Here is a 15,873-nt window from a genome sequence, read left to right as displayed (position 1 = left end):
GACAGAGAAAGGGAGTATTTGTAGTCTCACCCCCTCTACAAAGATATTGGACTTCCTTCTTTTAATGATGCAAAATTATGATTTTTACCATTGCCATTTTGTGTGTGTCCTTTAAATTGCAAATGAGCTGATGAATTTCAAACACTGATCACAATGATGGTGGTTTGTTGCAATTAAAACTCAATTGTGCTTTTCTCTGCACTAAATGGCAGTGCTGTGGTTGGATAGTGCAGATTAAGGGGTGGTATTATTATAATAAGAGCTCCTTATGACATCATAAGGAGAGCCAAATTCCATCGACCTATTTTTTCATGTGCTTGTAGCGAATGGTTTACCAAAACTAAGTTACTGGGTTGATCTTTTTCACATTTTCTAGGTAAATAGAAGCACTGGGAACCCAATCATAGCATAGCAAATCAAGTCAGATTTTCATGCCATGGCCCCTTTAAAGTAATGTTTTTCATATTATGAGCCATCATGTGCGATTTTATAAGGACATCATTTGACTTCAGCACACGGAAAAACACCATGCAAATAATCTGCAATTATATGTTTCAAACAGAGATAGTGACAGAGAGGCAAAAGTTACAGCTTTAACATATTTCTTATTTCTTAAAGTTATTTAGAAAGCACAAAAAACTGAGTATTAAAAATTGTCCGCATACCCAGATTTGAAGTAATAAGCTTATTATAATGATTCCTATTTTGAACAGCAGGATCCAGTTTCATAAGCAAAGTCAGCTTGAGTTCATTTGACTTCAACACAAGTAAAATAAAGTAATCTGCATTTTTATGTTTCACACAGAGATGGCTCTCCAAGAATCTCCATGAAATTCAAAATTAAACTTGTTTCCCTTAAAGTAAAAATATGTTAAGTGTATGTATAAACTGGTATGGCCCAAAATGCTGACAAAATTCGCATTCAGAATTCAAAACTCTCATAATGTGTCTGTTAAAAATACACTTGGAGAACTAGAGCAATGAAAAAAAAACATCATATTTACTTTATCGGGAGCAGCAAAACACTATTTGCATATCGCCCTTAGTTTGACACGTGCACTAAAATAGAATTTTAATGACGTCATCCTACACTTCAGCTTCTCATCAAATTTCCTGTCAATCAAATGCTTTCTAGACACAGAAGCGTCTGGCACTTCACATTACGCTGAACCTCACCTGAAATCACACCTAAAATTAACACTTGTTAATAAATTTACTAGTTGCTATATGGGGAATGTATTGTAGGTGATAGAAAAATTATCCAGACAGTTTAAAAATGCTTTCCATTGGGTTAAATGAGGTCTGATATCTCATCGGTGTCACGTGAGCCACTTTAGCGTGCACGCACACACACACAGTGCTCCGCTCCAGCGCAATATCATAGAGCAGTTCTGAATTTTATTTTCCTGGGATCTCAATGATTTTAATTGCTCCTCTCAGATGTAAAGTGAATAGTAATGTCATCACTCACCTTGCCATGGCCACACCAAACACACACCCTCCAACAATGGACCAGAACCCAATTGAACCAGCATCCACCTGTAAGAGGGAAAGGTCTGATCAGTGGGGATTATGCTCTGCTTGGGATGCTGGACACCATTCAAGGAGCAGCTAGATGGCGAGGATGCGTCTGCAGTGTGAGCAGCTATGTCAATCAGACATAGCAGAATAAACTGCCAGACATCATGCTGTCCACGTATGTGTCTTTGAAGGGGGCCAGAAGCACTCCGGTTGAACCGCAGACTCAACAAAACAGATGGTTCAGCATTAGACAAGCCCAATGTCAACCAAGATATTCATGATAGCATCTGAATCTCAAAACAAGATCTCCTGAGCTTATCACAATATTGTACAATAATCATAGAACGGTTTCATGAATTATTAATAATATGGATTTGATAAGCAGTTTTCACATTAGAATTAAAGTCAAACCAAAATTATAAAGTTATGGTTATTATAAAAATGCTATTTTATTATTTGCCTGCAAAATAAGGGCTTTATAATAACACTGCATTTATGCATTTAATCCAAAGTGATTTACAGTGCTTTCAAGCTATGCATTGATTTTTATTAGTAAGTGTGATCCCTGGGGGTTGAAGTCATGACCTTTGGACTGCTAGCACAATGCATAAATAATGCCGGTGTAACTCAGGGTAGTACAGAAATCTCCATTAACGCAACAAGTATAGATACAGCGGAGAAAATAAGTATTTGACACATCAGCATTTTTATTAGTAATGGGATTTCTAAGCGGGCTATTGACACAAAATTTCCACCAGATGTAGCCATTAAGCCAAATGTTGAATTCATACAAAGAAATCAGAACATTTAAGTATACAAGTTGAGTCATAATAAATAAAGTGAAATTACACTTTTCTCATGTTGTGTCAATAGGCCACTTAGAAATCTTACTGATAAAAATGCTGATGTGTCAAATACTTATTTTTCCAGCTGTATTTAAAATTAAAAATTACAGATTTAATAATATCAAAACCAGATCCTTGGAGACAAATCTTTCATTTTATACCAACAAACAAAAAATGACTAATTATTCTTGGCCAGCTTTCACTAATCTGTCATGCTTTTACAAATATAGTTGATTATTTAACTACAATTTAGTATGCAGATGCCAATTTCAACCTTGAGTAAAGAATCTTTAGAGGCAATAAGTCTGTGTTTTTGGCAACTTTAAATGTGATGCATCTGATTTTTTTGAAATCAGAATGAATTCTCCTATCCAGGAGTTATTACAGTTGTAGAGACATCTACTGTATAAGTGTCTATGTTTGTTTGTTTATTCATTCTTAAAGGGGACAGAGAATGAAAAACCATGTTTACCTTGTCTTTGTTGCATAATGGTAGTCTACACACATTCACAAACATACAAAAAGTGCAAAACATGCTAAACATCTCAGTTTCATAGAAATTCCTCTTTTAGAAATGTCAGCCAGAAAACAGCCCAATCTGAAAAACTGATGCTTATGACATCACAGGCATCTAACTGCCCTTCCACTTTAAAATAATTGGCTACATTTTTTGAGTTGCAGCAAAGTCAGCCAATCAGTAATGAGATTGCAAGTTAAGCCAGTAGGGGGAGCCAAATAGGTGCAAAACCACTTGTTTAAAATCCCCCACCCTAATAGAGCTATCTGAGAGAGGTTTATAGGAAGCTTCTAAGGCATTACAGACCCAAACAAAAATAAATTTGTCTACATGTCACATCACAGAACAAAGATAAATACTCCGTTCAATCATTCTATGTCACCTTTAATGGCATTCCAGCATATATGGCTATATTCATGCTATATTCATACACACTTTGGGAAAGGGGCAATTTGGCATCTCCAATTAACCTAACCTGTATGTTTTTGGCCTGTGGGTAAAAAAACTGAGTACTTGGAGTAAAACCAACACTGACACAGGGAGAACATGCAAACATCACACAGAAAGGCCACCTGACCTAGCCGGGGCTCGAACCATGGACAGCATGAACAGACACTTTGGCTATTCTGTTTGGTGAAAATTGATGTCTATAAAGTTTCAAGCAACCTTCAACTTGAGATGACTTTCTAAGTTTAAAAGATGTTTTGTCTAATCAGTGCACAGCCGCTGTGCGCAGGCTTAATGGCCACTCTCTATTAATGAAGCAATTACACAACAGTGATTAATGTAGCAGAGGATTCTGTGCTTAAATGATGCTCATAATTGTTGTACCGGTCAACATACAGCCTCGGGCTTTATGCTGCATTAGACTCTCAGTTAAGGACAGCTTATGGGCAAATGCTGTTTATCTCCCTCTAAATTTAAAAATGCATTGTGTTTATGTTACGTTCGTGCGTAAAGCAGCTTGGGCTGAATCAACAGGAAAAGTTTAATTAAAAAAATCAAACCGGTGCTAACCAGAATGTTTGAGGATTACTTATACAGCTCTGTAATAACTTTTCCCACATGTAATTTATCCAGTTTCTGGCCATGCATGAATTATTCTGCTTTCCACATTTAAATAACTGTGCAAAAGATGCTCTCAACAACACTAAAATTAGCACAAAAAAGCTTGTGGCATTCATTTTCATTTGTTGTTTATCAGTAAATGAGACTTGAATGCGAGCGTGGCGGATGGCAATGGGAAAATATTGTACAAAAAGCTGAAAGCTTTCTTAAACATGCTGTTTTTTGACAATAACCCAGCTACTTTGAAATGAAACTACAAAACATTGAGACTTTGTCTCTACAAGCCTGTAATTCAGTTAGCCCTAGAATGTTGAATGATTGCTTTGGCCCATAACTCTTACATTTCAGATGCAAATGTGAGGGGTCTGTAAAGAATCAGAAACGCTGAGGTGGAGAGCTCATCTCATTAAGTCGTGGCTTCCTATCAAACATGAAGTACTTTTGTGAATATGCAAATAAATGCGTCTTAAGCATGTATGTTTGATTTGATTCTGATTAGTTCAGTTTGAGAGTATGGATGGAGAGGGCTATTGTCATGTGGATAGCTGCCACAATTAGATGTTTTTTAACAACTTCATGGAAAGTCTGAAGTTTAGCCATACAGGCCTGTCTGTTGATAATGAGTATGTATAGAAAAGCAAAACAGATTTTTGCCATTTTTCTGGGTTGGTCAATATTAAAATGTGTTTGTATACTCAGGTTTCACAATGAGTCAATGGGTCTAATTCATTATTAATTAAGTAAGTTTTTCGTATTTATACGCACACTTGAACTTCTCACGAAAATGTTTCGCCTAATTCTCAACACGTGCGTTTGCAAATTAATTTGTTATTGCACTTATTCTTATGTTAGTGAATTTTGGAGTGTTCTACATGAGCGGCAGCATTCATTTACATAAAACACGCCCAAACCAGCTCAATATAAAGGCTTTCCGCATGATCATATTTATTATCGACAAAGTTTCATTTTGCTTTGCATTTTATTTGGGAGGTTATGGAGGAAGCCAGTGCTTTCCACCAACTGGAGTTCAATTAAAGAAGTATTGGATGCGTTGACAAATATGGAATTTAATTAATATAGCAGAGATGCACATCTGTATCTAAAAAAAACAGACAAGTGATTGACGTTTGGACTTCTCATTACATTTACATGACGTTTACATTAGGCATTAAGCAGACACTTTCATAAGATTCTTTCAAGATTTAAAAAGTGAAGCGTGAAGATTTGTCATTACGTGCATCTTCTTTATATTTGTAGAAAAAATAAGTAGGCTATAATAATGTATAATATAATGTATATAATAACAATGTAGATCATGTATAATATATAATACAGAAAATATTATAATATAGACGGTTTCATCGGATGCACGTGATACACGTCTGGATCCGAACCTTACTTCCGGTTTCATTTTTTTTAATGGTCTGACTAGTTGCTACACTGATATCTTGAATAAATGCCTCGTCGAAAATAACAAATGTTTTGGTTTCCTATGTAACCTATGTGTTGTTTTTTAACTTGTTTTATAAATAAACTACGTTTAAAGAACTTTGTGGTTATTTATTCTTAGCGGAGTTTACCGGAAGTTACGTGCGGACTGCGACAGCCGCTTGTTTATGTTGTTACTGCTGAAACGGTCTATAAAATATAATCATGTAAATTTTATATTAACATTATTATAAACATTATAATTATAACTAGGGCTGGCTATCGACTCAGATGTTCCAGATGGATTCAATTTCGATTCACAAGCTATCGAATCGATTCGATTTCGATTCTGGATTAAATTTTTGATTCCGGTTCTCAGGTCAGTTTTTATGCTCGATTCTCGATTCAACTCAATGAATGTAGATTTAATACAAATACTATATTAATAAAAAAAGAACAGTGAACAGCAGTTTACAAGTGGGTAATTAATAAAAAGAAATTAAAAGCCACAACACTATCGTTGTCGTCTTGCTTGCGAAATCTAAAATGCATCCATACCTCTTACTTTTTATGTGAAGGTGGCATCAACGTCGATGACACACCTAAAGCCGCCATTTTAAGCACTGAATGAAAAAATTACAGGCTCGCCTCTCGCTCCTTGGTAACATCGCGCAAGGCAAAAAGAGGGTGACATATTTAATTGATTAAATATCTTACGTTCAATGTTTGCAGAAAAAATGAAAAAAAAAATCGATTCTGCTCTTTGAGAATCGATTCTGAATCAACCACGTAAAAAAAAGATTAAGCGAAAAATTTATTTTTTTTGCCCAGCCCTAATTATAACCTAGTATTTGATTATAGTGGACGTGATTATTGCGTACAAGTGGTTTTAGGTTTTCTTGATTTTTGGAATTCATTTAGAAGAAATTTTTATATGAAAGTTTTTGTTGAATCACGATTTGGTGGTGAAAACATCCGTATGCACATCACACGCACAAATTTGTGTCTACGCATGTTTAATAAATGAGACCCAATATCCTTTTCCTCCATGATATTAATCTCATTTGTACATCTTTTAATAAAACAACTCAGGTTCTTAAACATATTGGTACACATAGGAAATGCCCACAATGAACAGAAAAGTATTATATTTATATAAAGGTATTTTCCATATTGTTTTTACAGCAATCTTTCCTGTATTTTGAATCCTCATTAAGTTAGGGTTAACGGAAATGTCCGTAAAATTAACGGATAATGTCCTGGCACAAAATTACAAGTACATTTTTGACGTTGTTTTTTTTTTACAGGAAGCTCTTTTTATACCCAAGATTCATTAATAAAGCCCTACAGTAGTTTACGCAATATAACCATCTTTTTTATCATTAGCATTAACAAAAATCTTGGGGATAAAATTTTTAATTTTTACACTTAAACTAAGTTTAATTTAAACAATAATTACAAATCTGTCACCATTTACCTTCCCATATATTATCATATATCATATTTCAGACCTGTTTTGACTTTCCATGATACATAAGAAGAGTTATTTTACAAAATCTCCAGACTGATCCTTATTACAATGATAACCACAGTGACCACGGGAAGTCGCGTAACAATAAGCTTAATGCAACAATAAAATGACATGTGGGTGAGTAAATAATGCCAGAAAGGAACAGTGTCCCCAGACATGAAATTTAAGACATAAAAGGACATTAATCTTTTCATTGTAACCTTGAAATGTATCATCGAGACATCCAGTGAACTGGTCTTACCTGGTTAATTTTGGCAGGTGTAAGAATCATATCCAGCACGCCGGCCCAGCCGGCAACAACACCTGTGGGTACGGAGTAGGCGAGTGCTATCATCAGGAACCGCATGTTGCTGAAAAAGCAAAAGATTAAGACTGATGAAAACTGCAAGCAATAGACCACTATGAAAGTACCTGAAGGCACTTTTGACTGTGCATGCCGCTCATCTTTGAAGGTAGAAAGGATCTTTCGAAGCTGTCATACAGCTTAACATCAAAGCTCATGCAACTCTAGAATCTCAAAGACTTCCGAGTTCCCTTCCTATTCCTTCAAACCTGTCACCAAACATTTATCCTACCCTGGAGCCTAGAGACAGAGATAAAAATCTCCTGAGAAGACAAAATACACAGAGATGATAGCGGAAGTGGATATCAGGTATAATACTGTGATAAAGAGATGTCTGGCTGCAGTGGCTTTGTTTTTTATTACTTGAGTTAGCTCAACCAAATAAGTTTCACAGTGTTTGAATGACCTCTAGGTGTCAGAATTAAGGGACACTGCATATAGACCAGTTCAAAAGATGTAAACAACACTGGTCCAGAAGCACTTCCTGTTTCCGTTTTTTAACACTTGATAAACGTTGGGATAAAATAAACCAACAGAACATATAAACCTGAATTAACTGAAGTTAAACAAACATCTTAAAGATAATAATATATGTGAAATAAAAAAAATAACTGTCACAAACTGTAACATGAAGTGTTTCTGGACCAGTGTTGTTTACATCATTTGAACTGGTCTATAATCTATACATATAGTCTCTACTGTCTGCTCTTGCAACAATACAAATTTGTGAAAAGCACAATTGAAAGCAATTTAAATTGAATAATAAAGAGAACAGTTAAGTACACTGATTAAAATGGTCCCTAGCTGTCACATGGGTGGTACCCTTTTTAAAAAGTAACATATAAAGAGTTCATATTATTATATGTATATCTATCTGTACTTAATTGGTACATATAAGGACCTTTTAAAGGGTACGGCCCCCAGCTTGGGACCCTATTCGGACCATTTATTTCTGACTGTGTCATCCTACAAACAATAAAATAAAAAAATGACGTGTTCGGCAAAGCTATGCATAATATCAGCACTGAGTCCATGTAATTTATAGTAGGTCTGTAAGGCACAGTGAAAATACTTTACACTATAATAGCATTATCAATGTGATTTGCTCATTTTCTGCTAACAAATCCTTTCCTGAAGCGAACAGCGATGCAACAACAAAGAAAAGCTCTGAAGATACACCAGTTAATACAAACACATAGCACGGTTTAGTGTACTTTCAATTTTGTGGTAATCCTGCCTTGAGCCCCTGCTATGTCAGATGTTTCTTCTTTATGCATTAGCATTTTTATGAGCATCTATGCAGTCGCAGGATTGCTGTGGTTGAGCATGAAACAGGTCGAAATTCTGTTCTCTGTGGAATCGGTCTTTATGTGAGCCTTTCAGCAGACCTTCAATGACTCCCAACCCAATTACAATCATTCACCCACTTCTCCATCTATTTTCCTCAAGTGTTCCACACAGTGCCTCCCGATTTTCCCTGAGTGAAAACATTCCCCCCGTAAAACAACAGAGCACCTGAAACTCATTGCAAAGGGCTCTCCAAAGACGCTTTGTTTATCTTTTTGAGGTGAAGTGTTGTGGAATTTATTTGTTGCTTTTTTTCTTATTTGTGCGTTTTATTCACCCGTCACTTACCAAGTTGGGACACTTTGGAGTTGTGTGAATTTTCTTTTAAAACTTAAAAGGGACAAATTCCATGTTTTTCTGTTGTGAAAACAGTTAACTACTATTAACAGAAATTTATATGAAATTGAGTGCCGCATGGGGATGACGTATTTTTGTATGCAAAACTAGGACTATAGCTAGCATTTTAGCACTTATGGTTCCATCATCCCGAAGTCAATGGGCTTTTTGAATGGGGTTTTGGTTAAACTCCTTAAATAAGATATTTGGTTAGCATCAGCCCATAATATTTTCAAATTTTATTTCCATGACAAAACACACAAGAAAAAGCCTCAATCATGACTTTTTAAAGCTTTAAAGCAGTGTTCTTCAACCCTGGTCCTGGAGGACCCCCTTCCAGAATGTTTTAGATGTCTCCTTAATCTACACATGTTTTAAATTATCAGCTTGTTAGGGAGCCATTCTGGAAGGAGGCTGATGAGTTGGTTCAGGTGTTTTAAATAAGGCTACATCTAAAACTTTCTGGAAGGGGGTCCTCCAGGACCAGGGTTGAAGAACACTGCTTTAAAGTGTCTTAAAAATGGCAGTTGCTAACAAGTTGCTACCAAGGGGCAACCTTCCGATCTTTTTGGTGAAGCCAATACGGAAGAGATTTAAACTGCAATTCATTGGCTGGCCACTTGAGGCTGGCTCCAAAAGGGAGTCAATTCCCATTGCCCTCTATGTTAAAATGCCCATCTTTAGAGCAGAAAAATATGTTTACAGCCAGGAACAAAAATAGTTTAAGTCTGTGTAGCTAATTTTGCCCTTCATGACAACTGTGAGGGGGTGAATTTTTTGTAACTCGTCCGTTTAAATTGCATTAAGCCTTAAAGTTCTGCATAATTAAGGGTGTGGCCACTTGAGTGATGGTTAAACAGCCACCGCTAAGTGAAGAGTACTAGAGTCAAGCTAGGCGGGCGTGGTTTCAGCAACCAGCCACCTCATCTTTACCCATTTTTGGATATCTATCCGCGAGTGATACGCATTGACGTGCGGCCAAGATGACAACGGCAGGCACCGCCTACTATTGGCTTCAAAAACTATCTTTAGAAACCTATGGGTGCAGTTACAGACACTACGTTCATCTTTTTTTACAGTCTATGGTTGCCTACATGGGACTACAGACTTTGTTGGGGACATTGCAAAATGGGTATTCCCTTACAAGGGAACATGTCTTTAAATGTGTTTAATAAAGTAGGGATGTACCGATACTGGTATCGGCCTGGATACCACATTTTCTAAAGTACTCATATTCGTTAAAAGTCCCCCGATACCACAGTCTGACAAATGTCTATGTTTGTGTGGCGTGTAAGGGGTTAATCACAGGCGCCGGATGCCCGCCCCCAGGCCCCGGCTGCCGGTCAGAGCAGGGAGAAGGCGCTAAATAGCCAAGATGTTTATTAATGCCCCTTGTGTTGTCCACAGCGGCAGAGTTTACAATAAACTGAAAAAAATACTTGAGTTGCACTGTCACTGTTTAATTTTTTTATAATTATTTATTCTGTTATATGTTGCATACAACATGCTTTTCATTTTAAATAAACGTTCTTAATTCCAAACTAGTCCCTTGTTTTTTTGTTAAATTATATGACTAAAACTGTTACCTGTAAATTTAAATGTTTTTTTTATTAAATACTCTGTATCGGTATCGGCGAGTACTGAAATGCAAGTATTCCAAAAAAGTGGTATCGGTGCATCCCTATAATAAAGTATAAAAAAGTTGTCAAAAGCTTGGTGGAGATGACGTTAATCTCGAAAGACAGCTGGTGTAATTCACTTGTAGCCTAAGGTTGGCTTTAAATTTCTTGTATACGCATTTAGACTTAAAAATCCTAAAAGTTGTGTTTATCTGTGAAGATTATCTTGTTGGACAAAACGTGTAAGTGTGATAAAATTTCTTTAAACACAGAGCTTATTTTTGCAATAATCCAAAAGTCTATGGAAAAAATGAATGGGCTTTTGTCGAGGGAACCAGTGTCCAATTAACTTCTGGATTGGCCTACAAAAATACACCATCCCTGCGGCACTCTATTATAGATGTACGATTAATCAACTCTATACAATTAAATGTAATATCTAGCCAAAAAACAGCCAAACAAGGGTTTTGAACTATATTTTGTCAGATCAAACAGGTATGCAAAATTGCCACATCAAATGTAAAATAAATATTAAAAAAGACAGCTTTTGTAATATTGACTTTATCTGAAGCTGATGCCTAAAGGTTAAGCACATCTTTTTACTGATCATGTGTTTTTTAAACACAATGGGGCGTTTTCCCGGACAGGGATTAGACTAGTCCTAGACTAAAATAAATGTAAGAGCTGTCCAAACTGCACTGACATATCATAAAATACATCAGTGCCCTTTGTTTCGCCTTAAAATGCATGCCAGTAATGTTTTTAGTAAGGCATGTGTGTTAAAATTAGTTATATTTCCTAATTAAACTAAGGCCTAGTCCTGGTTTAAGATAATCCCTTGCCTGGAAACCACCCCAATAAGTTTTAATTCTTGTTTTATAGTCTATTCATGGAAAATGCCATCTGTAACCAAGTTTTTTCTAATTGACACTATTAGTTATTATCTGTACTCCAGGTATGAAGCTCTGAATGGTGCAGAGAAGCCCAAGCCATGCTTTCATTTTATTGTGTTCTGGAGGCTTTAAAGAAAGAAAAAAAAAACTGTTGATTGAGGATCCTTTCTCCCAAATGTACCCGTTTCATTACCTCGCAGTGGGGGAAATCGATATCTACGCACCTTTATTCCCCACCAAGAGCTTATTTAGATTACAGGATATGAGAAAGAGGTTTTTTCTATCTTTTGAAAGATTTGGGAGAACTAGCAGCATTATCAGCTAAGTACCATTTGTTCTTGGCATGGCCTATTGGGACCTACAGTAAGGATGAAGATTTTGCCAGACGTTGTTTTTATCACAGTCTATCAATACTAATACTGTTTCACCATTACTGTTACCATGGTAATCAAACACTAAATAATGGTACCAGTAAAGGCAGGATGAAATATTGATGTTCTCGGCAACTGTGGGAGAAACAGGCACAAACAAACCTTTCTAAAATAAGGCAGTAAGAGAAACAAGATGCATGAAACTTTTAAGTTTCAACTTGAGGGTCACCACAGGACACTTAGCTATCCAATGCATAATGATAATTATATATTTGAACTTGTTTTAGCATGGTTTGTTTTCTGCTTGATTCTGCCGAGAACCTTATATTTGTGCCTGAACTGAACCTCTACCTAGTATTTGATTACTATGGCAACAATGCTGATAAAATAGTGGAGGTCACCAAGAGTCTGTGAATTTGTGTACGTGTGACTGATTATAAATTGTTAAACAAAAATGTATCATGATTTTTGATTTTATATAACATACATGAGATCAAAGAACCACAAATCGTATCCACTGAACTTTCCCAGTAACCGCTTTACAAAGCTCCACTCCGGATTCATTCGGATAACATGTGAGATGGCTATTGGAATGCTGCCTATCGGTGGGCTCCAGACAGCATGATACTCTAAATGGGGCGACACTGTCCAGCTCGTGAGGGTATCCATTCATTTTTGTTCTTGGACTTTTGCAAGTTCATGCAACTGAGAGTAGCTGGGAAAGTTCTGGTGCGTCTCAGAGGGGTTGAACTGTTGGCAGTTTTAGTCTCTGTACAACAGTGGATGCTCAAAAGTCCATTCCAGCCCACAGATTTCAGCCAATTACTGTAGAGCTGATGCAAAAAGGCATTCAAACAGGACTGTCTGCCTCTGATGTGCGAATACATCGGCAAATGCCCCAAAGCTCTGTGAGTGAGCCTGCATCAAGAGTGGACTTGGTGGGAATTAACTGCATGTCTAGATCAAAATATTCTATATGTTACGGATGGACAGCATGCGCAGTTGTAAGGCTTAATAATTAATCAACAGGGACAAATGTGCATTATATTATCTTTGATGTGCATTAAATGACAACAACAGCATATGGCGAGTGGCAAACTGACAAGACCCAGTTCATTAAGATTCTCTTTTGTATAACAACAGTAAAACTTTAGAGACCATAGAGATATCAGAGACAGTGTGTGAATTTACCAAAAGCCCTGAGGTAACATAAGTCAATTTTTGTGTCCATTTAGAGACGAACACAAAACAAAGTTGATGGTGAATGCCAAAAAGGAAACATATTTATCATCACTACAGTAGTATTTTAAAGGGAATAACCACACAGTTGACAGTACCCATTGGCATTGTCAGTGGGTACAGTCAACTGTGTCCTTAACATCATTTATCAAAATGCATCTCTGACACAATGCGCAGATGCACTTTCCGCAACCTGAGCTCGAATTCGAGCTCGAGGTCCTTTGCTGATGCCATACACCATAGCTCTCTCCACCCTATACTTTCCTGTCCTCTTGTTACATACTAGCTATATATACACACATATATATTTATTTAAAATTATTTATATACTGTATATACAGTACTGTGCAAAAGTCTTAGGCCACCATGCTACCATTAGATTTGTTTTTGCAATTGTGATCATAGATATTTTTCAGTCTCTTTATTAGAATACAACCAGAAAATAGAGAAAATATATGTATGTAGTATTAAAAACTGTGTAAAAGTTACTGAAGTGTCAAGTATTTAGGGTAAACTCCTCTTCTACTTGAGCAATAGCAGGCAACTGCAGGATCTCTTAACCCTAATTAAATTAAATCCTAATTTCTAATTCTAACCAGGATTTCAGTCTCCTCAAAAAAGCTCAAGATGTGTTTCGTGCCAATACTGACTGATGCCTGAAGAAGACATTTAGTTTTGAAAATTGTTTTGTTTTTAATTTTATGTACATATTTCCTGTATTTTCTGCTTGTATCTTAAAAAAAGAGTGAAAAGTAAGTAAATATGGATGGACATTTAAACTTTGCTAAAACAACAAAGCTGGTAATGGTGGCCTTACGCGCATTCACACGGGGCATAAGCATTAACGCTTAACGGAAGGCTTGTCTGAAGCGTGGCCAACAGCCAATCACAGTGGCCACTACACATGCTGCATTCTTCCATAAACGTAATTGGCTGGCTCTGTCTAGGTAATTTGCATAAGGCGATCTGATTGGCTGACACACGCGTTGCCGCTTGAAAAGTTGAGAAATGTTCAACTACTGCCGCGAGCAACGGCACTGATGCGGCGCCGACGGATCCACAATTCAGTTCGGCAGCGCATGACTTCACCCATTAAAAGTGAATGGGAGGCGTTGGCGCTGGCGCCCCGTGTGAATGCGGCGTTACTGTGCCAGATGTGGAAGAGGCGGAAAAACAAGATATTCATGCGTGGTTGGATGCTTGAACATTTGAAGTTTACTCGCTTCATTTGCACGTGAAATTCTAGTCATTCGAGACATTCACGCGAAAATTCGCATCATGGGCTTCTGTGACCCCGCTATCTTCCTTTAATCACGTTACTACTAGAACAAGCTCCTAATTGGTTAACGTTAGGGATGCACCGATAGGATTTTTTTAGGCCGATACAGATTTAAACAGACAACTTCTGGCCGATGCCGATACCGATATTAAACACTTGTATACAATACTATACAGTTGGTCTATAGGTTAGTAATTTCTGCATCAAATTATTTTTACTGAACATGGATTGGATCTAATTAACATTCAACTGACCAACATAATAAGAAAGGCACAAATTAAGCTAAAACAAATATAAGAAGAGAGCATGACAACCTTCAAAGGTGGTTTTTGCTATTCAGCATTTATTTTATTAACAACATTAACTCATTTTTTACAAATAATGGATTTCTTTATGCAGTTAATTAAAGGGGACATTCCACAAGACGTTTTTAAGATATTAAATAAATCTTTGATGTCCCCAGAGTACATTATGTGAAGTTTTAGCTCAAAATACCATATAGGTAATTTATTGTGGCACTTTATGGGTCTGAGCAAAAATGCACTGTTTTTATGTGTATCCCTTTAAATCCAAATGAGCTGCTCAGGTGGGCGGAGTCTCAAGCGCTCGCGCTGTAGTCAAGACAGAGCATCAGGGAGATTTTCTCACGAAAGAAGTTATGATTTTCAGCATGTTACAATAAAATACACGTCCACAAACACTCAGAAGTTTACTTTTTGACCAAACCACACAAGCACATTTAAATGATCTGTAATAAAACAACACGTTTAATGCTTAAACTTTAGAGAAACAGATCAAATGACATGTTTAAGTTTATTGTGTACACATATTGAACACATTCATGTTTCTGTCAGTCTCTCACTCTCTGTCATGTAACTCCTCGTATTCATTTGAAACTTCAGAGAAACATTAAACAACATATTTATGCTTATTGTGTATGATAGTGAATACGCATTGTTCTCTCACTCTGTCTCATGCAGTGCATTAATCCTCATGTTCATTCATAAACTTCAGAGAAACATATTAAACAACATACTTGAAAGCGAACCGTCGCGTTGCTCTCTCTCTCTCTCTCTCTCTCTCTCTCTCTCTCTCGTTCGCTCACTCACTCGCTCTCTCTCACTCACTCACTTGCTCCCTCTGTTGCACTAAGGTAAGATTAATTCTTTAGAACGTTAATTCAATCTTTAGAAAGATTATTAAAACTACAAGTTATAAGATTGTAGGCTCCTGTTTGTGTTTGAGGGAATACAAACGCGTCGTGCTGTCAGTCATTCTTTCTCTCTGACTCTCGCACTCGTGAGGCCTTTCATGACTGGATAGCGCAGTTGAAGGGGCGGTATCATTATAATAAGAGCCCTTTAACTCTTTCACCACCAGCGTTTTTTTTTTTTAAAAAGTTGCCAGCCAGCGCCAGCGTTTTTCATGATTTTCACCAAAGTTTAATGCCTTCCAGAAAATGTTCTTCTTTAAATATATAAACATACAATATACCAAATGAAAGAACAGACCCTCTGCTTTCAAACAAACAAAAAC

At 36.7% G+C, this 15,873-nt stretch overlaps 1 protein-coding gene across 1 annotated transcript in view; it reads right to left on the bottom strand.

Moving 5' to 3' along the window:
* slc49a4 (solute carrier family 49 member 4) overlaps nt 1-15,873 on the bottom strand; it is a 64,913-nt gene that overhangs the window by 24,888 nt on the left and 24,152 nt on the right. Inside the window, exons 5-6 of the mRNA XM_055214879.2 lie at nt 7,152-7,260; nt 1,472-1,539 (exon numbers count right to left, since the gene is read on the bottom strand). Coding sequence (XP_055070854.1) covers nt 1,472-1,539; nt 7,152-7,260 — 177 coding nt within the window. The remainder of the gene's footprint in view (nt 1-1,471; nt 1,540-7,151; nt 7,261-15,873) is intronic.

This window comes from Misgurnus anguillicaudatus, chromosome 17 (assembly GCF_027580225.2).
Source record: "Misgurnus anguillicaudatus chromosome 17, ASM2758022v2, whole genome shotgun sequence".
Taxonomy (NCBI): Eukaryota; Metazoa; Chordata; class Actinopteri; order Cypriniformes; family Cobitidae; genus Misgurnus; species Misgurnus anguillicaudatus.
This window is presented reverse-complemented; position numbering and strand designations above follow the sequence as displayed.